Source organism: Chroicocephalus ridibundus, chromosome 10 (genome assembly GCF_963924245.1).
Source record: "Chroicocephalus ridibundus chromosome 10, bChrRid1.1, whole genome shotgun sequence".
Classification (NCBI taxonomy): Eukaryota; Metazoa; Chordata; class Aves; order Charadriiformes; family Laridae; genus Chroicocephalus; species Chroicocephalus ridibundus.
In genome coordinates, this window is record NC_086293.1 from 23244884 (window position 1) to 23269482 (window position 24599).

At 39.6% G+C, this 24599-nt stretch overlaps 1 protein-coding gene across 6 annotated transcripts in view; it reads left to right on the forward strand.

The window, feature by feature from the left end:
• The window catches only part of ARHGEF3 (Rho guanine nucleotide exchange factor 3), a 139403-nt gene that overhangs the window by 103643 nt on the left and 11161 nt on the right, over nucleotides 1-24599 (forward strand). For 3 of the 6 annotated variants that reach the window (XM_063348153.1, XM_063348154.1, XM_063348157.1), the window contains 2 exons: nucleotides 16574-16681; nucleotides 23538-23708. In XM_063348153.1, the coding sequence (XP_063204223.1) occupies nucleotides 16574-16681; nucleotides 23538-23708 (279 nt within the window). Of the gene's footprint in view, nucleotides 1-3865; nucleotides 4217-15255; nucleotides 15856-16573; nucleotides 16682-23537; nucleotides 23709-24599 lie in introns of those variants that run through there. The other 3 variants (XM_063348155.1, XM_063348159.1, XM_063348158.1) reach the window with 3 other exon arrangements.

Here is a 24599-nt window from a genome sequence, read left to right on the forward strand (position 1 = left end):
TTATTCTTCTGCCATCGTATTTTGGATCCTTTGAGAAATCTATAATCAACTGCATTTTAATTTTATAATTACTCTGATCAAAGCTGTACGAATCTCAAAGATTAGCATAAGATGAAAAGGAATTCTAGCCACATATGAAGACATTTTTAAGGTTCAAACCCTAGCTATTTCAAAGGGCTTTGCCGTGCAGGCAGACGCTGTTGCAGTAATTATTTCAGTATTGGTTTTGAATGGGTGAGGAAGCTAACTAAAGGCATTGGGGTGAACAAGACAATCACAGAAAAACTGTCAGTGAACTTCAGTCCCAAACCAGGTGAATGGTGGTAGGCGCCTTTCTCAAGCAGGGCTTTCCAGACTTACCAAATAGTTTACTTGCTTCTCCCTGACACGTAAGAAACTGTCAGACTAAATTGTGCCTTTGGCCTAAGTAAATAAAAAAAAAAACCCAAAACAACCCAAAACCAACCAAACCCTCAAAAAACCTGTTTCAGAAACGGCAAAACTGATGCACTGGTCTGCTGTGCAATCTAGTCACAAGCATTTTTTTTTTTCTTAAATATTAATTTCTTCTTTGAAAGTAGCTTGCAATTCAGATCTCATTGTTATAGTGTTAGTGCAGATTTGTAGTCTAAGTATGATTTTTTGAATGAGTGGCCTCACTGGATCTAGTCTTTCAAGATTCCCTCGTGGTATCGCTGAAACCTTTATTTGCCCGACGATGTAACTGGAGTTCACTGGGGGCTCTTTCAGCCACAAGTCCATGAACTGACACTCGGCTCTGCTGGGGCATGTGTGCGCACGCTCACACAAAATACAGCGACTGTTGATGGGCAGTCGCTTTCCAATCTAAATTAACGTGGAAATGAAATATAAGCGTACATCAGTACTGACTAAGTTTGTAAGTTCTTTCAGAATGGACTCCAAATGTTTTATTTGCTACGCGATACAGAAGGGACCGTGACTAAACTGACCCAGTGTTGATGATGAATGCACACAGCACGCTACAGACAAATTCCATTCTCTGGAAGAAAGAATTGTTTGAAATTGTTCCATTGTGTTATTGCATCAAATAATTTGATACTTATAAAGTTAGGTCCCTATTCATCAATGAACTTTGGGTCCAAATTTCAGTTCCAAAAAAACGTATTTGCACTCTTCTGGTGAAGTAAGCAAACATCCAAAGAGTCTAATGAATCCTGTTTCACATTTTCATTGAAGTCTATCTTGTAGGTGCAAGATGCTCTGAAGCGTATTGATATGAACGTCCTGTCTATTTTTAAGAATTGTATTCCTCTTAAGACAATTTTTTCCTCTTGTTTCTCAAGAATTTCTTCAAGCTTGGTCAAGCTGAAGTGCACTGGCCTGATTAATGGAGAAATGACAAAATCCCTCTCTTGGCATATTTTTTTACGTGTATAAACCAAAGTTCATTATTTCAATCTCCAAACTGGTACGCTCCTGTCCTGTGTGAAGTGCTCTTTATGCTGTGAAGCATGTTACAGGATTAGAGTGCTTTGAGGAGAAGCCCTGGAGGCATTTTGCGTAACTGATTTAAAGTGAAGCTGATTTTTATAATGGTGTTAGCGTACACATTCATAAACAAACATATGATACACAGATGGTATTTGAAATCAAGGCTTCTTGGGCTTAAATGGTTACACGGCAGCTGCAGAGTTCTCAGGAGGTTCTTGACCATTTTATACAACCTGTGTGTATTGGTGTTCTGGTGTGCTTGAAACGTGGGAAGAAACTGTCCAACGTTATCAGGTTGTGCTCAAAGGTATCGCCTCTGAATGTCACATGGAAGACTTGCAAAAATGAGTGCACGTTCATGTGAGTGAAATAATTGTTTATAGCTGCAGAAATCCTCAGGTAACACAGGGTTGTGGTTTAGCCCCAGCTGGCAGCAAAGAACCATGTGGCCGTTGGCTCACCCTTCAATGCCAGCGGGATGGGGGGAGAATGGGAAGAAAAAGGCAAAACTCGTGGATTGAGGTAAAGGCAGTTTAACAGAACAGCGAAGGAAAGGGGAAAACAACAACAATAATGCCGATAAAGGAATACATACAAAACACAATTAAATCAAATCAAATGCTACATTCTTTTCATATTTTTTTTTAAATATGAAAAGGAACGGGGATGCAGGGAAGCTTGGTCTAACCAAATACCGAATCCCCAGTGGTGGTCAGTGGTAGATGCCTGGGGAAGAGTACAAACCAGAAATAGCCTGTCGTGATGTTTCCCCAAAATGCTGTCCCAGTAGCCAAAACTTGTGTCTGCAAAGCCTTCTTAGCAGCATCTTGTGACAAATATTTCCACTGTATGTAATACAAAACTTGTACATAATATGAAGAATTAGCTCCTTTCTCTTTGCTCTGAATTTGCCACCATCTGGTTTAACCTGATGCACTGTTTTTTCCCCTCTAGATCAGTGCAGTGACAAGTCATTCCCTATTTGCTTTCTCTGTCACTCACGGTTTGTAGGTCTTTATCACGCCTGCTCTGATTTCCCTCTTTTCTTCTCTGAAATGTCCTGTCTGCTTAACTGCTCTCTCCGTGAAAGCTGTTCCATGCCTCTTGTCAACACTTTTGCTTTCAGTGAACCTTGTCCCATCCTACTGTGATGGAGATGCGGAGAGCGGTACTGCACATAACAGTCAAAATGTTCAAATGTCACATTTTCTTCTAGAATAATTGAACATCTAGAAGTACTGATAACTTTGTTCTAGTGATTTTCCAGGAATTGTGGGGTTGGGAAACTAGCAGGTTTTTTGTTCTATGAACACACTACTACAAAATAGAGAGGTCTGCGTAACAGGCAGCAGGATAGCATCTCTGGCTCTACTGTGGCGGGTTCTGAAAAGGCCTAGGTGACTAAGCGTGAGAGATGTTATATGTTTGGGATACTGATGAAGTCAAAGGGAAGTGTCCAAATGAGGACTGTGTCTGCCATTTGACTGGGATTATTCTGAAGACATCATTATCTGATTGACAACCTGTAGGAAAACAAAAGCTTGTAAAGCAACATCCATCATACAGTCTGCCTTTAAAACCAGTTAATTCTTTCAGCCTTGGTAAAGTTATTCTTGGTTGTGCAGCTTCCCTTTGGCTGAAAATATCCTTCCCTCCTCCCCACCTCCGGCTTCATACTCAGTTTCCGTTTCCTTGTCTCCCATATACTCTTTTTGTCAGATCGATCCCGTGTTGCAGACAGGGCCCCTAATATTTCCTCTCTCTTTTCAGGAAATTTTCCCTACCTTTGTCCTAAGGTAGACGTCAAACAGAATGTCCCTGGCTGCACAGACACTGCAGTGCGCTATGAGATGTGTTAGGTGAAGGAGTTTTTCCACTGTCTCAGCTTGTTACAATGAGGGGTGCGGGCAGGGGAGCTCTCTGACTAAACAATAGCAACAACAGTGGAACTTTGAAAACACAAAAATAAACTGCTGTTTGCCAGACAGGAAAAAGCAACAATATGGGTGAACAAAATTAAAAAAAAAAAAAAAAAAAGGGTGGGGGGAGAAAAAAACCAAGCAATGCCCTATGCTGTGGCAGCATAACATGATGCAGCATTCCTTCTCTGAAGGGCAGGAGTGTTGCACCCAGAATGTAGATGGCACTGCCGTCCGCAGGCCTGCCGTCTGTTTGGGATGTAGCTGCTGTGCCGTGGGGGAGTGCTGTTAGTCGCCACAAGCCCTGCGCCCCCGTCCGATACTCCGCTGTCTGGAAAGCCCGACAACAGCTGAATTGCAGTTACCCTGTGAGAAGCGAACAGGAAAACGCCGGGTTAAATGTTCCGTTTGTAGCGTGTGCTGGCCCCCGGCCGCGGGAAGGACGCCGGGGTGGTGCCGCCTTCCCGCCGGCGGGGGCGGGCCGGGGCGGGCCCGGCGGGGGCGCGGCGCAGCGCTGCGGGCCGCCGGCCTGAGGCTCGGCGCCGGTGCCTGCCCGGGCTCATTCGCTCGCAGGAGCTCTCGCGGGCCGTGGCCTCCGCAGCCTAAGGCTGGACATCTCGGTTACCGAGCTGCCGAGTGCCGGGGAGAGGAGGCTCCGCTTTGTCTTCGCGGTTTGCAGGCGGACAGGATCAGCTGTGACCCCCGAAACCGCTCCTCCTGCAGCCACCATGGTGGCCAAGGATTACCCTTTTTACCTTTCCGTCAAGAGGGCAAACTGTGCCCTGGAAGTGCAGACAGTGACCAGCCCGGCTAAAGAGACGGAGGTACTTAATCTACTGCAGATACGGTTGCAACTTTATTTTTCTTTATAGCGTGATCTGTGTTGCCTTGGGGAAGAATAATGTGCTTTGAAAATACGCTGCTGTGTATAGATACCTGATTTGGTTAGGCATCCTTTTCTGCTATCGCTAGATGTTGAACTTCCCTTTGGAATAAGGCAAGGAACAAAGAATCTAGATTTTTGTTATCTGTCATTTTAAGGAATTAAAATTAATCTTTTTAGTAGCTAATTGAGAAATACCTGTTTTAGACATGTAGTTTAAAGTCACTTCTGTGTGTTCTATTCCAGTGCTAACCATTACTTACACGTTGTTAAACTTGTGCAGGAACTGGTTATATGCTTCGTTGAGTGAAGGGAATCTAGAAAATGGTGTCTTAAATCATGTCTGTTCCTCATCAGTAATAAACCAAGAAATTAATATGATAACACAGTTAACTGGAAACTCTGCCTTAGCAGCAGGTTGACTACTCTTTTTCTTAAAAAGTATTAAATCCTGTTAAGTGACATTACAATTCTTACTCGTTCACCCAAATTCAACATATTCATTTGCGAAATTCTCATAAATGGTGAAACTTTTCAGGATCAATGTTCATGAAAGACTTAAATGTTTGATACTTTAGGTTAGTGTTGCTTTGTGTGCTTATTTGGAAAGAAAATAGTGACCTTAAGGATTCTGTCTGGCTGCACTGGAGGAAAGATACAATTTCTCTCTGGAAGTTTTTATCACTTAAATATATAGCTTCTTCATTAGTCTTGTTTGCTGAGTAACTTGAAGACAACTTACTAAATTGGGTGCATTGAATACAACTACATCAAAGATTAATTACCTCCAGCAGTTGAATAGATCTCAAGTAAAACTAACATAAGCCAAGTACTATTTAATCATGATGCTTAAGCTAAGAATTAATAAGAAGATGCTGTACTCTTGCTTTTCAGTGTACTTTTACATAAAGGGATTTAATTATTGTAGTTAACAAAGGTAGAATTTTTTTCAACTGTGTGTTTTTGAAAATTAACACCCTGAGTGTGTGTGTACATATGCATCTATGTTAAACACAAATTGTTAAGTACCAAATCATTCTCTTAAAGGTACTTATTTTACTAACTATAACATTAAAGAAATATGGTTTTAGCCTTTACTGCATGAAGGGGGTTTTGTGAATGAATAGAATTGTCAAATGTGAAGAGTTGGAGCGTTCCTCTCTCACAGTTAGGAAGGGCAGCTTAATTATAGTCAAATTTCAAAGAAAAAGTCTCAAAGCATAGAGCATGAGGAAGTATCTAATAACAGATGTGATCAATCAAAATTACAATGTGCAAACAGTTGTTTTGGATTTATAATCTTTCAGATTATGTTTTATACAAATAAGAAAATGTACCCTATGCTTTCAGGCTGTTTTCTGAGAGTATGATGGACTTCCAGCATTCTGAAAAAGACTTTTAAACGCTCTCCTGTGTGGTTTAGGAGGGTACGTAAAGACCACCTGCCACTCCAAAAATTTGGTTAAGGAAGCAGAAATAAAAACCACTCTTTGGGAAAGGCGTTATAAGGATAGATGTATGCAGTCTGTTACTTTGAAGGCTGTCAAAGTGACAGTGGGGGGTGGGGGAGTGGTGGTGGAAATCCATGATTCTTCTCAAGCTGTAATGGTAAGCTGTTCTTCCACCCTTTAGTATTTACGAGTCTAAATAAAGCTATTGGGCGCCTTCTACCACAATTTTGTGTTACTACACCAGAATGCGAACTTCTGTGGGGGTTATGAATTTGTGGCTTTGAAAACCTGGGTTTCATTTTAATTATTAATATGTGAAGTTAGTTGATTTATTTAATAACCTAACTTGTGCATAAATGTTGATACATGTGGAACAGAACAGATTTTCTGCGATACGGATGCTGTGTTTTGGTTTTAAATCAGAACTTATGATTATAAAATATTTCCTCTGACCTTATTAAACAATAATCTTTTAGTGTTTGTTTTGAAAAAATACAAAATATAGTCTGGAAGTTCAAGTACAATAGTACTTGCATGGGATGAAATTCAGCCAAAAATTTGAGCATATGCCGAACTGTTAAAACTTTCCCAAATTTCCAGCTGGGTGTCTGGGTAACAAGCTGAAGATTAAGGTCAATAGACTAGATCTTCCTTATTCTTGGACTTCACTTGGAGCGTGCAGAGCAGCAGCGGAAAACCAGGAATGGTACTGAGGAACAAGTCAGTGGCACAAAAGAGACTGGAGGTTTTCCACTTACAGTTCTTTCCTTAAGCCACCCTGGCTTCCTTGGCGTAAACTCCTTAGAAGTAGCACAGTCACAAAACAACGACAAATGAAATGTCTGAAATCACGTGAACAGTAAAAATCTGGATTCTGAGAAAAGGCTAGTGTACCTCTTAGTGAAAGTACAATTATCATAATTCTTTCTAAATGCAGTTTCAGGGTAACAAAACACTCCGACGTCTGAGGAATGAGTTAATATAGGAGGTACTACAAGGCCTTTACATACATCATTGCACACCCCACATAAAGTAATGCAGTACAATTCTAGGTGTAAACACTACAGAGGTGTTAGGCTCTTTCCGTTTTTTTCATAATACAAAACCAGAGACAGTAAAACTTGAAATTTGCTTTGCTTTTTATAAAAAGCCCCACGTCTTTCCCAAGGACGTGTATCTATACACCCAGCGTTTGCTATGTTTCACTGGTTAAAGCAGCTCCCTTATCACACCCTCTAAAAGAAACAAAGTGAAGCAGAGCCAGTGGATGGGCAGCAGATAAGAAAGAGCTCGCACAACCACAGAAATGAGGTTTAAAGGTCTGAAGTCATGAGAAGACATGAATTCCTCAGAGTAAAGATGTCGTGTTCTGCTGTACAGGATCTAATACAGGGCTTGGGTTTAGGCTCTAAAAGCTGCAACGGTGGCATAGAATTCCTTTGTGTCTCCAGTATGTTGTATGTCTGCTTACATCTCGTGCGCTGCAGAAATCTTAGACCTAAGAATCGGAGCTGTTTGCAATCTGTCTTTTGTTGTATCCTGATATCCTGACTATTTTGATGTGCAGGACCGTGTTTAATTTGGCGTGAGTAGAGCAGGAAAGCTAACCTGAAGGGTAACCCACAGCCCGCTGGGCCATGGCGTGTCATTAACATGAGATCCAGGCACGGAGCCAGAGGGAGAGGGGCCAAAAGATTGAGATAAACTGCAAGTCATGAATTTTCTTTGATCTTCATAAATGTATGTATTTCATTTTTAATGAAATATTAGCAAGCTGCAGTTCTGATATATTTCAGGTAAGTTCATGTGCAGTGTAACTGCAGTGAGCTAAACGTGGAAACATGTCAAACCCCCACACTTGGAATTGCTGATCTCTTCTGCTTAATGGCAGTTTGAAACAAACAGCTTGCCTTTATTTTTCCATTCAGCAACTCACCGTATGATGTCTGCTTGTTAATTGGCAGTCCAGCTTCTCATCCAGTTTGTTCCAGAATGGAAAAGGTTGGTCTTAGGTAGTCTGTACAAGCAGCTTCTAATGAGAGGAAATGCAGAATTTAATCAACGCTACATCAGTTGTCTGGGTTTTTCAGAGTTTCTGTTACTTGTGTTAATTCACCTCAGTGTGAGGTTTTTCTGTTAATTGGCCTTCATTTCCTAGCTGCTGGTAGACATACTGATTTCTGGATATTGCAGGCAAATGATCAGTCAAGATAGCTGGGTGCAACTTGTGCTTACGCTGCTGACACTTCAGAGGTTCTGTCTTGCATATGGCAAATGAAATCTGAGGTTTGAAGAGCGGGGATTAATGAGGGCAGCCCATTTGCAGCAAGGAGCCAATCTTTGATCAACACATGATGCGATAGCATGTTGCAGGCCTCCGCAGATTTTCTTCAACTGAGAATACTTGCCTTCTCTATATGGCTGTTCATTGTACCCCGACTATCATTTCAGGTCCTCTTCTTTCTAACACTGTGATTAAAACAAGATATCTCTGGGTTTTACTTAATTTGTGTGCTGGTTTTGCGGAGGCTGGCAGAGGAGGAATAACAAACCTCCTCCTGTTGCCATCAGAGAGTGCGGTTGGTGGGTAGAACCTTGTGGATTTGAAGGGAAGTTGTATCATGGATACACAGAATTTATTGGCTGATCAAGTTCCCTTTATGTATCAGTTTACTTAAATCGCTTAATAGATTCTTCTTGCAGTTCTACTAGTGGGATGCCTCTCCCAGGTTTTAGGATGGATCTGTGCGGATGATTACAGTTGCCTTTGTGCAACACTGAACTATACTTAGAGCTGCTTTAGAGTCACCCACTTGGTTTTTCTTGACCTCAGCTCTAGAAGACTGAATGTTCTAGAATTTCCCAATTGGAATATTTCTAAGATACTGTAAAGCAAAGGCAAATTCTCTGCTGTTTCAAGTATTAAAAAAATATAGTTAATATTTTAGTTTATAATAGTTTATTAGCACCAATAACAATTGAGAATGTTCAAGTTTTAGATTTACTTCTCTCTGAAGACGAAAAAAGCCTGGGATGCCGGCTTGCTTTATTTTTAGGTTAAGTGTTTGCTGTTTTAAGAGACTCTGTTGTAACATAAGTTGCTTTTTGTATTTTAACCTTTATTGTTTGGGGTTTTTGGTTGGGTTTTTTTGTGTGTGTGGGGGGGTTTTTTTTAGCCTGGAGAAGGTTAAATACTGATAACATCCTGTGGAACAGAGCTTGAATGTGTTTTGGTTTTTTTTTTATATTAAACTCCAAGTTTTGTGCACATTTATTGGAACTGTTTAATCTTAGGCCAATTTAACTAGTAGCAGACTAATAAAAATAATATTGTTGGGCTTCCTGCCATGATAAATGTTGACTTGCCCTTATAAAGTTGACTAAAAACTAATAACCTTTAAAGTATAGGAGCATGGAAATTTAGCAAGTTACATGAAGTCTGAAACACTGTGGTTCTGTTTTAGTTTGCTGGCGCTGCTTGTGAATTACATTTGAAACAAAGGTTACTGTACTGTTTCGATTTATAGTGTCTTCCATTTATTACACTGTTAACTCTTTTGAGACTAATTTAAGTTAAAACATTTTGCACTAATGAATGCTCCCACAGCACAGAATGAATACTGTGGATATCTGTTTGTCTTGGTTCACAAAGAGAAAGTCTGTCAGAAGCGGGGAAAAAAATAACCACCATATTTTTTTTATAAAATGTCAAGAAAGTTACAAACCCCAAATCCAGAATTACTGCCGTAAATAATTATCTTGGAACTCGCTGAACTCCAGTAAGTTAGGATGTTTTTAACAAGCGTTGCCAATTTCAGTGGTTTTATATGTGGACTGAGAGAAGGTTAGTTTGCCTTTGAAGGTAAACAGGGTGAATTCTAATATTCTAAAAAGCTAATTTCCTGTACCAGTTTTCACACAGCACTTGCTTGCTGGGATGCCTTAAAAAAATCTCTGTAAGTTCCTTTTGTTGAGTTTGTTTTTAAATACAATCAGAAAAATCAACACAATGTGGTCACAGTGGTGCTGCACGTGGGCTGAAGACACAAATGTAATGACCCCTCAGGGAAATATTTTCCCTTGTTTGTCAAATTCAGCACCAGTTCTCCGACACGGAGACTGTTGTTGAACTTGCTGATAAGAGATGGGAGAGTCGGGTGGAAAAACAATCATACCAGCAGTGAACCTAGTTTGCTTTTACTGTTCAGTGGGAGGAAATCGGTGGCTAAGCCGGTCAGCAGCATAGAGTGAAACACTTCTGCAGTGAGGTGCTGAAGCAAATGCAGACCTCTTGTACGGCACCGTGACTGTTACTCTCAGCTCTTCAGTCTGTGTTATCCAGGGCATTGGCTCTGCTGTTCTGCGGGCAGTATAAAGGGAACCTGGCCTAGTTCTTTTTGTTTCCTTTCCTGCTGTTTGTTAGAAAATGAAACCCAATCTTTTGCTAGAGTAGTTTATCCATCAAAGTGTGATAATTAAGCTGTGGGTGGCCTTGTTGAATGACAATGTATGGAAAACTAATCGATATTATGAAATGAATTTAACTCTCTCTGACACTCTGCTTTACATTTTGGGAAAATTCCATTCCTTACATATGCCAGTAAAAAAATTGTTGTATTTTCTGGATGAAGAGCATGAGAAGTGTTAACTTCTTCCCCTAAATAGCTTCCTAGAAGATTTTCATATCTGCGTAGTGTGTTGTTGAATACAGTATATCCAATTATGAGGTGCTGGTTTCACTAATGAACAAATAAAAATAACATCAACTTAGATGTCAGTACATTGCAGCTAATGTAGGTCCCTAATTCTTCAAAGGGTCTTCTGCTTTAATTCTGTGGCTGTTGAATGCTTAGCTTGCCCCAGGAGTGGGCGCTGTATGCTGAGATTCAGGCTTTTAAATGGTAATCTATATGTATTGGAGCCAAAAATAATGATATAAAAATTATCTTTTTGCCCAGATGTTGTCGTTTTGAAATGACCATATCACAGTTTTATAAAGCAACATCTCATTCAGTTATGCAAGGCAAAAAGACTTAAATTTTACTGAAGAGGGAGTTGGCAGAAGTTACTCAGAAGAGGATGGCTTCCTGGTAGCACTGCAGCTGAAGTTGCTTGCTGTACGCATTTCCCATCTGTCCAACAGCAGAAGACTTAATTTTTGGAGAGTTACACATTATAAGCTAGAGCTTTCCTTTCTTAATCAGCAGTCTAAACCATTAGGTTAGAGTTTAATATGTAGAAGATCCTAGAAATATAATTGTACGTATATATAGGATCTACAGAATAAATTACAATGAAGAAGCAATCTAGAGCACTGTGTCCTTCACGCCAAATTAGAATGGTGAGGCATGGCATCTTTGAAACTTTTTATCTGATAGTTTCCTGTGTAGAATCGGTAGTAAGCAGTGATTATGCCATTGTGAGTACTCAAATCTTTCTTCCTGTGAATTCCCCAGAAAGTATATGATAAAAATACAGTGTCTCAGAGGGACGTAGTAGGTGTTTGAAATGTCCACTGTATGCTTTCCAGAACCATCCAGATTTTGGACACAGATTTACTTGTTTTATCAGTTTGTTCACAGTTTGAAGAGTTCTCTTTCAGGCTGCATATATACACAGTATTTCCACCTTTAATTTTTTGGTCTCTGAATTCAACTGTTACCAAAGTCATCTTGAGTTCAATATACAGCTCCCTCCGAAGGCCATCTGCTCTTTGTTCTAGCCTAGTCAGGTATTAATTTGACTTCACTTGACTGTTCAGCCTTTGAAGTTCCTGCACTCATGTTTCCCTCAGCTTTATTTAGCCTTATATCAAATTTAAAGCCCTGTCAGATTAACATTACTTGTTCACATATACCAGCTCCACATTTTGGAAACCCTGCCAAAATGTAGTCTGGATCTTTTGTTTTCTAACTTACTTCACATATTGTTTCGTCACGTCTTCCTGACTCAGAAAATGCAGTCTAACACTTTGTTTTATTTCAAAACTCTGAAATTATTTTTTAATACCAATAATAACAACAACTTTCGAAGGTCAGGCAAAACACTGTAACTCTTGAATTTTTTTGTGTCCTCACTTGGCCCGGTTCCCAGGCTGGACAGGTGATGGTTGTTGCAACTCGATCCAGCCACTAAGTCCTGTCTCTCAATCCCATCTGCTCCTCAGGTCCCTGAACTGGGAGGGGGAGCAGGAGGAGCGATGACTTTGGGTAGCTTTGAGTCTTCTGAGCACACTCAGAGGTACAGACCTGGAATCTGATGTTCATTCTGCCTGGACGATCTGTCCTCACTGGAGCTTCTTCATGCTGGACAGACACAGGAATCACACAGTTCTGCGTTCCCATGTGCTTAGATTTTTATGGTTGCGGGACCCCTGGTTAACTGGAAAAACAGAGATTTTTCAGAGACAAATTAGTAAAATCATGAACAAATGTACTAGGAATTCCTAACCACAAGCAGTGTATTCTTAAAAAAAAAACAAACAACAAACCACAACAACAAAAAAAACCAACAAAAAGCAAAAGAAGAGGCTTGGGAAGCAGCATCTGGAATGCAGCTCCGTGATCTTATTGGACTAATGTGCAAGTGCAGATTCTGGTCAGTGTCTCTGGGTAATGCAGAACAGTTCACACACTCTCCTCTTTCCATTTGATCTGTTGGTTGTGAAGAACAGAGCCCTTGGTGAGGAAAATAACCATCTGTTTAAAACTTACTTTTTTATGCACTTGACTGGAATTTTTCCCTGTCCAGATCATTGGCCTCAGTAGTTTGTTCAGCTTCTCTGTGGTGCTGACGTGGAGAGGCAGCACAGCTTGAGGAGGGCGGGTATTGTTGAGAGGGGAGCTAGAAGCAGAATGGATGTAGCCCGTGCAGCAGAAATACCGTGATGAAATGTCCAAGTTTCAGTATTACTATCTTATAGTTTCACAATTCCTCCGGTAATGCTACATGTTCATTGCACAGTCAAAGCCTACCTGAACAAACTTTATTATTCCACAGTGGAGGGCGTGACTCAGGGCTGATTGTTCTTATTGTTAGACTTCTCCGAGAGAGAGATGATGCCTGGAACACTGAGGTTTGATGAGTTTTCACTTCCAGCTGGTTATCTTAACCTAACAGACTGTTTCTAATGTGGGGTGAAAATCCCATTAGAACTATTCAGAAAGCTTTCACTGTAATTAAGGACGTCTGATTAACAAGATTTACTTTCAGTCCTAATTGGTAAAGATGTAAAATCTTAGACTTCTGAAATTATTGATTCATTATCTCAAATAATTCCATTGGAGAGAATCCTGTAATAATGCTCATCTCTTTTAATGAGATCAAATTCCTAATTTGAAGTACATGTTTTAGCTGTTTGGAATTCTGATCAGGTTTTTCAGTCTGAGATCAGAATATGATACGCTACATGAGGAAGACAAAATGGGATGTTGAGACAGAAGGAGTAGGACCTCTGCAGGCATACCTTCACAACCCATTATCTAACTTTCCTTTGACTACTGGGAGAAGTTCTGACCCCTGGTGGCTTACAACAAGAAGCTCTAGAAGAGCTTAATATTTTTTGATGGTGACTGAAACTCTACTCTGCTCCCCCTGGAACTGTAGGCATCCTTGGCTAGGAGACAGCACAAGTTTTGGAGAGCCTTGGGCTGCCTGACATCATGAAAGGGAAATCATATTTCTTTTTTTTGTTTCCTGTCACTCTCCAGGAGAAAGAAGGTGATTTCAATTCTTTTCAGTCAGGCTGATTTTCTACAAGGTTATTCAACGCTGGGCATCAATTTTCACAGCTGCCTGAAGTTTATGTGCCCCGCTCGTCAGAGCAAATTAGGTCCTGGTCTGAGTGCTTGCAGGCCTTGAGTAGTAATTAATAAACTTCAGCTGCAGTGACATAACACAGTGTTTGGAAGTTTTCAAACAAGGATAGACTGACTTGGTGTTCCTTACTTAGTTTTAAACAGCACTCAGGAAGTTAAAAGTTTTTTGCAATGCGCTCAAGTGAAATGCTGCAGAGATGCAGTGAAATGCAGATTTACTTCTTTTGTGATTTCATTTGCTGTCAGTAGACTCCTCAGAAAATTGTCCAAGGGCTTCTGGACTTAGTTTTGTTCTAAGTTAAAACTGGAAGACTGTAAAATTGTGAATAGATCACAATGTGTGTCTATAAAGTCTGTAAGAGTATGGGAAGCATTTAACTTTCAAGCAAGATATGGCTCTGCTGTTGTATACATCAAATTTGTGGCTTTTTTGCATGAGTTTTGTCTTTCGACCAGAGAACATATACATACCAGCAAAGTTGTAAGAATGACAGAATGGTGGGGGGAAAGGGACCTCTGGAGATCAGCCAGTCCAACCCCTTGCCAGAGCAGGGTCACCCAGAGCAGGTGGCACAGGAGTGCATCCAGGCGGATTTGGAATGTCTCCAGAGACGGAGACTCCCCCACCTCTCTGGGCAGCCTGTGCCAGGGCTCTGCCACCCTCACAGCAAAGAAGTTTTTCCTTCTGTTCAGATGGAATTTCCTGTGTTCCAGCTTGTGTACATTGCCTCTTGTCCTGTCCCTGGGCACCACTGAAAAGAGTCTGGCCCCATCCTCTTGACACCCACCCTTTAGATATTATTAACATCGACGAGATCCCCTCTCGGTCTTCCTTTTCCAGGCTAAACAGACCCAGGTGTCTCAGCCTTTCCTCATAAGAGAGATGCCCCAGTCCCTTGATCATCTCTGTAGCCCTCTGCTGGACTCTCTCCAGCAGTTCCCTGTCCTTCTTGAACGGGGGGGCCTAGAACCGGACACAGTACTCCAGATGTGGCCTCACCAGGGCAGAGTAGAGGGCGAGGATGACCTCCTTCGACCTGCTGCCCATGCTCTTTTGAATGCGCCCCAGGAGACCATCGGCCTTCTTGGCCACAAGGGCACATTGCTGGCTCACGGGCAACTTGTCCACCAGAACTCCAGTTCCCTCCCTGCAGAGCTGCTCTCCAGCAGGTCAACCCCTAACCTCTACTGGTGCATGGGGTTATTCCTTCCTTGGTGCAGGACCCTACACGTGCAGGAGAAATCTTTTCTATTAATCCTAATCCCCCTCTCCCTGACTTCTGGAAAGTCCGTACAGTCTTGATTTCCAGATTTTGCATTCAGGGTGTGATATTTATGCCTAGGGTATCTTGCTGCTAAGGTAGAGCTGGTAGCAAAAGCTGCGCTGCTGGCATAGCACTGCCTGACTGTCTGGGACTTCATGTCCTTTCACTGCAGTGCAGCACAATTCATAACAAGCAGGGTCTGCCATGGGATATTATTTGTGCACTAGGACTGGCATTCTGAATAATTATAATAAAAAAGAAACAGCTAATGGCCGAGCCACCAGTTAGAGAAGAATTACAGTGGAATCTCAAAGATTATTCATCTTTTTTGGGGGGTGGGGATGGTGATGCTGTAGATAAGTATGCTAGTGGTGCTGCAATGACGTAAAAAAAATACTCCTTCAAAAATACTCCTGTGTCAAAGACCTGGTTGCTGAAAAGGAAGGAATATGAATAGCAGTGCAACAGTGAAGACAGATAAGGATGTAACTCGATTTAGGCTGCTAAAATTCTTTAATGGCAGGTTTCATGTGTGATTGAATACATTATTTTTGCTAGAGGGTTAAACACTTTGTCCCTCATCTCAGCCAGCATTTATGGATTTCCAGGTCTGCCTGCTGAGAAGTAAATTAAATATGTAGCTGCTTCTCACCTTTCCTCTGTTGCTGTACTAATGGAAGAGAATTTTTTGTGCCAGTAACACAGATGATGATCATCGCTGATGAAATTTATTATTTTTTGGTATCAGGAAGGATGGCAAATCTGCATTACTTCCAGAAGGATTTGGATTTCTGAACAAAAGGACAATCAGCATGCTTTATTTTCTTAAAGCTATGTCTAGGAAATGGAGGCATAGCAAGCCTACACAAATTTTATAAGCATGGCTGAAAAAGAAAGATGAACTGCTTTAGGATGTCCTTGAAATATGGTGTTGGATGGGGTTTTTAACTTCGCTTGGAAGGTTCGGCTCTTTTTCTGTCAAAAGTTGGGTTTTGCATGTGCTGTTCAAGATCCATTAAATGTCAGATGGAGGTTAGGAAGCCAAGGGTAACTGTTCTATTTTTCTGTATTTGTAATCACTCTTTCCTTGTCGTAACGATTTCTGTTAATGCCTTTTTTTTTTAATCTGCAGGTCAATTGGCATGTTGTATTGAAGTGGTTACGTATTACTATAAGTGCTGTTAAAAGTATATATGAAAAGTATGTAATTGAATGCTTTGTGGTAGATTTGTTTAATTTTCCTTTTTAATGCAAAAATTAATATATGTAAACATATTATTAATGTGTTTGCCTGTATATATAAGTATTTCCATAGGAGCATGCACTCAAAGGACAATTACAGTTAGAGATTTCTGTCTAAATTATATTTTCTGGAATAAAATACTTTTAACTGAATAGCTGACAGTGCCAGAGGCAAAGAAACAAATAAATTATTTTTATGTGAAAGTTAATATAATAAAATGATTTTGCTTTTCCTTACCTTTCTCCCTTCCCCTGCTCCCAGCCATGCCAGCTTGCGCATGATTACATTTTTCAGCTGTTCGCAGGATCTGTATGTACCAGCCGAGAGTAATCTGTCATTGTCAGTGTTTAAAACTGCTCATTTTTTTTTTACTAGCCCAATTATGTACAAGGTTTACAAACTTGCTTTTTACAAATGCTCTCTTAGGAAAATCAGCAAAACTGGTAGCAGTGTTTATCTGATTATGCTCACGCTGCCCCCATTTATTTTTTTCCTTTCCTTTTTCCTCCTCCCCTACTACAGGAGCCCAGTAACAAACGGGTCAAGCCGCTTTCCAGAGTCACATCACTAGCGAGTCTCATTCCTCCGGTGCGGGCCACTCCGCTGAAGCGGTTCAGCCAGACACTGCAGGTAATCACAAGAAATGCACTGCTGCATTAAACTGCGCTGCTACGCGGGGAATGCATACATACTCGCCGTTCCTCCTAGGGTTAGCATGGGAATGTGAACCACGCGTACGTGCGCACACACCCACCGTTGTAACGTGCCAAAGAGGTTTAGGCAACTTGCAACTACAGAGTCACTCGACTTAAAAACTCAGAACTCTCACCTCAAAAAACGCACTTCTTTGTACAGATAATTGATGTTTTTTAACTACCAGTAAGAAAACTATTGCACCTGTTGCATATAAAACTTGTTATACTAAAGCATTATGATTTCTTTTTAAATTTGATGAACAGAATTTTCCATGACACTTTCTATTAATTTGGGTTGGTTACTTTGAAAATGTTATTTTTGGTATAGTTAGTCAGGTAGGACTGCTAAATTTCCTTCTGTGTAGTGAACTTTGACCTTGCCTAAACAAAAGACTTAGTGAACAATTGGAAAAAAAGTCATTTTTCAAAGCTGATGATGAAAATTAATAAAGGTTAAGCAAATCTTAAATGCATTTAAGAAATTAAAGAATTTTGTAATTGCAGTTTCTATGTTATAGATTAGGCACGTAATATTTAACATACTTAGAGACTAGTGGAACTTTAATTGATAAGGAATTTGTGCCTTCAGACCTAGAAACTGCAGAACATTTGGGTGCTGAACTGCTCAGGGTGATCACGAGGGGCGAACTGTCGGAGCTGCAGTACAGCTGGGCCCCGGCCTCGCAGGCCGCACTGTTTCCTCTTTAAAACAGTTTGGGTAAGGAGGCGTGTATGAGATCTGAAGAAAATTATTTAGCAAGCCTGACTTCTTTCATGAGAGGAAATATAAAAATATCTGGAATGTATTAAAAATATTAGTTAATCGAAAAATTAACTTAATTAGAGCCTTACTGAAATCTGTTAATCTCAAGGAGGAAAGAAGGAAACCTTAGAGCTAGGAGTCTTGTGACAAGTAAATAAAAAGTCATGGGAAAGAACCCTATTTTTCAGTAGTGGTAGCTATCTAGAAAACAGATACTATAGGGTTTCTTTAACGTCGGTTTTCCTGTGTTCGGTCCCTACGATTTTGAAAGTGCAGACATCTGCATACAAAAGCCGCACGTGTGGGTTGGAGGAACGGCAAAATGGCTGCACTCCCCTCAGTCTGGGTGTGATCCAGAAGGTGTATTATAGCGTGACTGGAGCAGAGATGCCTCTGTTCCCTGGGGTGTATAAATCTCCTCCATAGTCTGCCTCCAGGAAAAAATTGGCCCGGCTCTGAAAGGACTACATTAGTTCCAGTTGTGAGGAGTGTGGAAAGTGAATTAATTTTTGGCTAAACTGCTTCTGAGCACGGCACTTCCCTTTTCACAGCCTTAGACAGCTGTTGTCCTCACTTACGTACCTGTGCTGTCGTTCTGTAGTGAATGTGCCTCTGAGTCTGCGTTGTCCAGTACAATATTGTGTTTAGTAACGTTTGATTTAGATTATCCGAAACAAACTGTCCTTTCATGCACATAGCAGCAGCTTCCCGAGGTCAGAGCTACATAAATGTGTTTCAGGGCAAATTTTGAGAAAAATAGGAGAGAAAACAGTGGCTTTGTTGCAAGTCCTACTGTTGCAAGCATTTCTGTCTTGCTCTGTTCATACTGATTATAAGAATATATTTTAATTAACTGTCTGCTTCTAAGCAGATTAACCAGTGATGTTATTCATACCATCTCCTCTAAGTAACTAGGTTCCTGAAGGAGCTGCGATGAGAAATCAACCTGTATGTTCTCCAAATCCTACGTGTGAATCCATTTGCAAGTGATGAATGCTGGTGATGTCTCTCACGGCTTCATGCAACTGCCTTCATGGCTGGCTGTAAATTGACTTCTTATCTGATTTTGTCAGCAGCAATAGAACAGGATAAAAAAAGACTGACCTTCTTGTGCTCGGGTGCCCCATTTGGAATTACTTAGAAACATTCTGGAAAGCATATATAGCTTTTTTACTTTATTATGTACTGACATAGCTCTCGCTGTGCCCTGTGTAATAGTATAGAAGGATTATTTTTTTTCATGGTGTAATACCTGTAGAAAGAAAAAAGTGTTGATTTTTCTTACTGGATGAACTTTTATGTATCATTATTGTTCAGTTATTTCAGTCAAACCCCATGTTTCTTCTTGCATTGCTGCTAGATGTTCTGTATCTGTAAAATGAAGAAAACTACTATCATCACCACAACATCCAAAACAACTTCTTCCCCTGGAAGAAAACAAAACAAAGCCAACAGAACATCCATCCAAAAAGACCACTCAAACAGCATCAATAAAAGGAATTAGAAAATTCTGAGTTTCCTTTATGGCATTTCAAAGAAACCTGCTTACATATTCTTTCTGAATGGAAGATACCTGTAAGAGGAAAAAAGAAAAGTTTATTGTGCATAATTTTCCTATCCTCTATACATGTAACTTCTGCTTTATATAAACGGACTTTCTGCGTGCAGGCTGAAGAGAAACACCTCTGTGTCTGGGATCTGTGTTGTGTCTTTTAAGCTGTGTTCTTAGCAACTTGTCATGTTTTCCATATTCTATTGATTATAGAGGTATTTGATTTTTTTTTTTTGTCTTCTTAACTTTATTATAATTTTCCACATTATTGTCAGTACTCTTCCACAAGGACTCCAAGTAGTGTAAAGTCTTTTCAGCTTTCTTTCTGGTTTTTTGTTTTTTTTTTTTGGCTATTTGTAGTCACTCTTGTTTCTGTCATATAGAGCACTGTAGACGAACGTAATGCTGTTAGCTTAATCTCTGACAGTCTGTATGTATATCTGCAGGATACCAAATGCTAAGCAGGTATTCTTATTTGTTTATCCACCTGGAAAACCACTTTATTCCATAGCTGTATTTTCAGTCTGCATCCAGCTAGACTAACAATTATGATGATCTCTTTGTTTCTGCTTGGTCTTATTCACAGCTGTGCTGTTCGGCTTAAAAGCTGAAAACAGGATTAGAAAAAGAACTCCAGCTGATGCTGAAGAGACAAATTAAAGTCTGGCTAGCTTCCTCTGCAACTTTGGTTTTCATCAGTGTGTCTTGAATTTAAGTAGGGAGTCCAAATTATTTTTATCTATCTTAGGATACAGGTAGTTTCTAGAAATCCTTAAGAAAACTTTTTAACATTGGTTCTGAATGCTAGGACTTTGATCTGTAGTGACTGTATCCCTGTACATGGGGCTGTTTGCTTTACTGCAGTTGAAATTAAGGTTTGTTAATTGCATGAATTCACATCAGTAACACATTGACCCTTCATAGTAACAGTCCTGTAACAGCCAGGGAAAGCTACTGCGGTCAGATAAATACAGTAAACAAAATCAGGGATTGTGGCTGGATCCTTCCCCAGCCTCTTTAGTTTTTGGAACTATATGAAAATTTTAATAATCCCAGATGGGTTTAATTTTTAACCAGTATGCTAGACATGTTTTTGAGGAAGCTAGAAACTAGGAAAATATCTTTAAAAGAAGAGATGTAGAAATGCTGTTTTGACATTCCTACAGTTCTTTCAAGGGATTCTATGACATGACAGTTTTTTTTTCCTTTATGGCAAGTACTGACCAAAGATACTACCGTTAAACTTGTTTTTAAATACCTTTAAAAGTGTTTTTAAAAATCTCTGGTAGAACTTCAGTTCTGGTAGAACTTCAGTTCAGCTCTATTACGCTAAACTGAAATAGGTCTGTTTATTTGCAAAAATAAAAAAAAAGGGTAAAGTAGTAGAATCGAGATGGTTAAACTGATGTACATTTATCTTAAACTATGAGAGAGTTTTATTGAAATAATTTAGTGTTTATTTGGGGATTTCTTTAATTAGGCTTGTATATCAGGTTTACATCTCATTTCTGTTCTTGTCTGTTGCAGCGTTGACGATTCAAGTACGCTTGACTCTCAAGTGACAAAGTATTAAATTTAGCATTAAATAGTATTTCCCTGGTAATGTGTTAGTTTGTCTCTTCATAGCTTTACAAGCCAATTTCTGCAATGTGTGTGCAAAGGAGAGGATAATATGTTAAAATAAGCTTGGATTCCCCACTGAAGTATGTGATTCCTGGCCTAACTAGACTTCAGCGCCCCAGGATAAGTCAGTCAGTGGTTTTGCCTTTGCCATGTATAAAAGAAGGAAACGTGCCAGGCAAAGAAATCGCTGCTTCTTGAAGTGAAATTTGTCCTTGTTGCTAACACCTCAAAACATTTCTTTCCCTTTCCACTAATAAATACCCTCAATCCAATGTTCCTTATTAATATTAAGCAAGGTACATTTTGTAGGGTTAATTAAAAGGCTGATGTATGAGAGAAATCAATTAAATATATACTTACTGTGTCCAGGTAGCAAAGATGCTAAGCAAGCAAGCAGGATTTTGGGGAGTTTGGTTTCCTTTTGAGTCTTTCAGCCTTTTTGTGCCCTTTCTGCCCGACAGAGGACAGCGTAGGGCTGTAGAGAATAGTATCAAGCATCCTCGTGCAGCGTAAAGAAACATTACTGTCAGTGGATGTAAAAGCTTACTTTTCTCAAAGCGCTGTGTAGTTTCAGTTTGCTGTTACAGGTGCATGCCATTTTATAACACAAGATATGACATTGTTAAAAGGTTTCAAGAATAAGGCATTTACTTTTATAATCAGTCTGTCTGGGGCTATTCATTGTAAGTACCTTCTTCATTCAACATAAAACATTCCTTTAAGAGAACACCACGACAAACAAAGGAGCTTTATACTGGAGAATGCGTATGGGAATGCATGGAAAGGGGCATTCCACCTTGGGTCATGGAATGACAAGTGTTCTGCTTGGCTGCATTCTCATGGTTGGTGATCTGTGGATGCAACACGTCTGCCTCTTTTCCCTAGTCTTGCCATTTGCATGTGAAAATAATGGGTTCCATGATTCATCATAATAACAAACGTAAATTAAGCATGTAATTTCATGTGTGTTTCTTTATCTTCTTAACTCTTGAAGGAAGACTAGCACCTGCCTTGCAAAGTTTTGGAAGGTTGGTATACCTGTGTGTCTGTGTTTATTTTTAGAGGTTTTGTCAATTCCAAGTAGGGCTTAAAATGGCTTCTGTTAAAAGGCATAGTTTTTATTTATGTAATATGTCTTCAGATACTTTAAAAACATACTGTATTTATAGGCACTGCTTGCATTTCCTGGGCTATTATCTTCAGAGGGGAATTTCAAATATTGTACTTTGTACATGCTGCTTTCAACCTGGAAATGAAGAGAATTTATTTTGTTTTAAATATTCTTACCCAAGGCAATCGAAAGACAATTGTGTTATGTAAGGCAGGTTTTAAAGAACAACAAAAATGTAGATTATTTCAACAATGTGAAATACTTGAGGCATTTCAGAGGTAGGGTCTCAAAAAGAAGCCTCTTATTTTAAGGAAGCAAGAAAGGAGTCTTTTTAAAATAGGGCAGTGAGAGCATAAAGTATCCATCTGTAGCCTGAACTCTTTCTAAGAGTCTACAGGCAAATAGAACTCTCAGGTCTCACTTAAAATTGGACTTGTTTTTATTGAAGTTTAAGACCGGACCACATAATAGATACAGAGATGCTGGTACACATCATCACAGTTTAGAGGCTCCAGAAACATTAATAAAGATTGTACAAGAGTAGAACATAATACGGGTATTTCACAGTTCTCTGTCTGCTAGCACTGATTGCTTAACACATTTCTTCAAATGCTAAGAAATAAGTAGGAGCAGGTGGTGTGAAAAGAATCTGGCTTGTTGCTTGTCATAAACATCAAAATCTGAATATTGACATGCCTTTTCCTTAAAGATAATGTGATTGTTCTTCTCTTTTCAGCCAGATATCCATTTCACACCTTTCTGTGTGAATTAGTTTCTTGATCTCGTTATCCATCTGAACAGACAGGATGTTACCAGTTGAAAGGACTACTTCATGTATCAAAACCAGTTTGTTCAGTTAGAGCATTATAGCACTAATTATTTAATCCGGCTTATGGACATATCTGGAATGGTTATACCAACCAAGTCTTTCATGACTCTGACAGTTAAAAAAAAAAAAAGTATTACCATCAGGTAGCAAGAGAGTTATTAAGGTAAGAGGAAAGGTTTTGAAGGACAGTCTCGCTTTATGAACCCTCTTTCTGCCCAACTAAGAAAACAGTTTTTTTCTTAAACCATTAATACGTGTTTGATGTAATGCATCCTTTCACCTGATATCCTCGAGGTACAGTACAGACATCTTCGAACAAACCCACCCCCCAAAACCAAACAAAAACCCAACAGTTCTCTTGACTTTCAGTTCGCACACAGGATGGGTTTATCTACTGGATTTTGCTGTCCTAACTTTCCAGAGTTTCTGTGTAACAATTGAATCTTTCTTCTAAAATCGACCAAAAAAGTATTCATACTAGTTTTGTCTTTAAAATTTGCATTATTTCTTTAAGTATTAGGGATCTAATGAGGCAGATGTGTAACGCATGAATAATTCCTGTCTGTTTACTGAATCGAAACTTCGTATTTGATCAGTTATGTTAGTGTGTTGTACCAGTCTGCCGTTATCTCTGTAGTTCATTCTTGTTGCATGGTATATGAACAAATTGTATAGTTTCGAAATTGCTGAGAACGGGACATAGACGTAGTTCCCCGCAGGAATGGAAGTACTGGCCTTTTATAAAAATGTAGTTTCTCTTACATTCCTAGTACTAAACATTGCTATTAAGTCACAGTAAAAACTAATTAGATAATGTTTGTTGTACTAAACTATGTATATTATTTGCTTAGGAAAGAAATGTGTAATGTGAAACTCTTCTAACAGTAAAAACTATTCTTCTATGCATTTCTAGCGTTCTATCAGTTTCCGCAGTGAGAGTCGCCCAGATCTCTTCAGTGCACGACCATGGTCTCGAAATATGCCCCCTGCTAACACAAAGCGGAGAGACAGTAAACTGTGGAGTGAGACCTTTGATGTTTGTGTCAATCACATGCTTACATCTAAAGAAATCAAGCGTCAAGAGGTATAATTTTTTTTTTTAAACCATAAATTTCGTGTTCAAAAGTAATTTTTAAAGCATGGAGTTGAGGAATGCTAGTAGGCATTGGTGTGGCACTTGAAGCTTTCCTGAAATTAAACAGAATGTCACCACCTCCACTAGAAGCAGAATTCCATCCCTAGTCCTTATAATTCAAGCTATATCAGATGAATATATTCTTTTCTAAAATCAGCTCATGGTATTTCCTTAAGAAATGTGAAGTTACTAAGATATATTGTACTGTGACTGGCTGCATGTGTGTACGTGTTCTGTGTGACGCTTTCTATGGTGATGGTTGATATTCTGGTGTTTCAGTTTGTTGTTCTAGTAATGACAGATGAGCATGCTATTTCAGGAACAGGTGCTACGTACATGCAGAAATACATAATCATTTCTCTTGTTGGAAAAGAGTGTCTTTCAGGAAGTTTTCAGTGCTAGAAAGATGAAATATTGATCAAAAGATTATCTTCCAAAACAAAAAAAGGAGTACATCAGTGGTTTTAATGGGTCGTACATGACAAATTGTAAATAGTTCATGTTACAGACAATGACAGAGCTTCCATGGAATCAAGAAACTTTTTCTTCTACAGAAATTTCTAGCTGTATCAACAGTTTATAACAATCTCTCTGAGAGTATTTCAGAGACCGAGTCATAAATCAAACAACAGCAACATCAAGCATTTCTTGTGCAGATTTTAACATTGTACAAGAATTAATAGGAAATAACTTTTAAAATTGAGAACTTCAAAGGCAGCTTATTGAAAAATAAACCGTAGAAACTGTTTGCACAGCGTAACAGTCATTACTGCCTTGGATCAGAAGCCAGGACCTGTCACAGAGCCCACATAAAGGAGCTGTATTCCAGGAAGTTTTGCA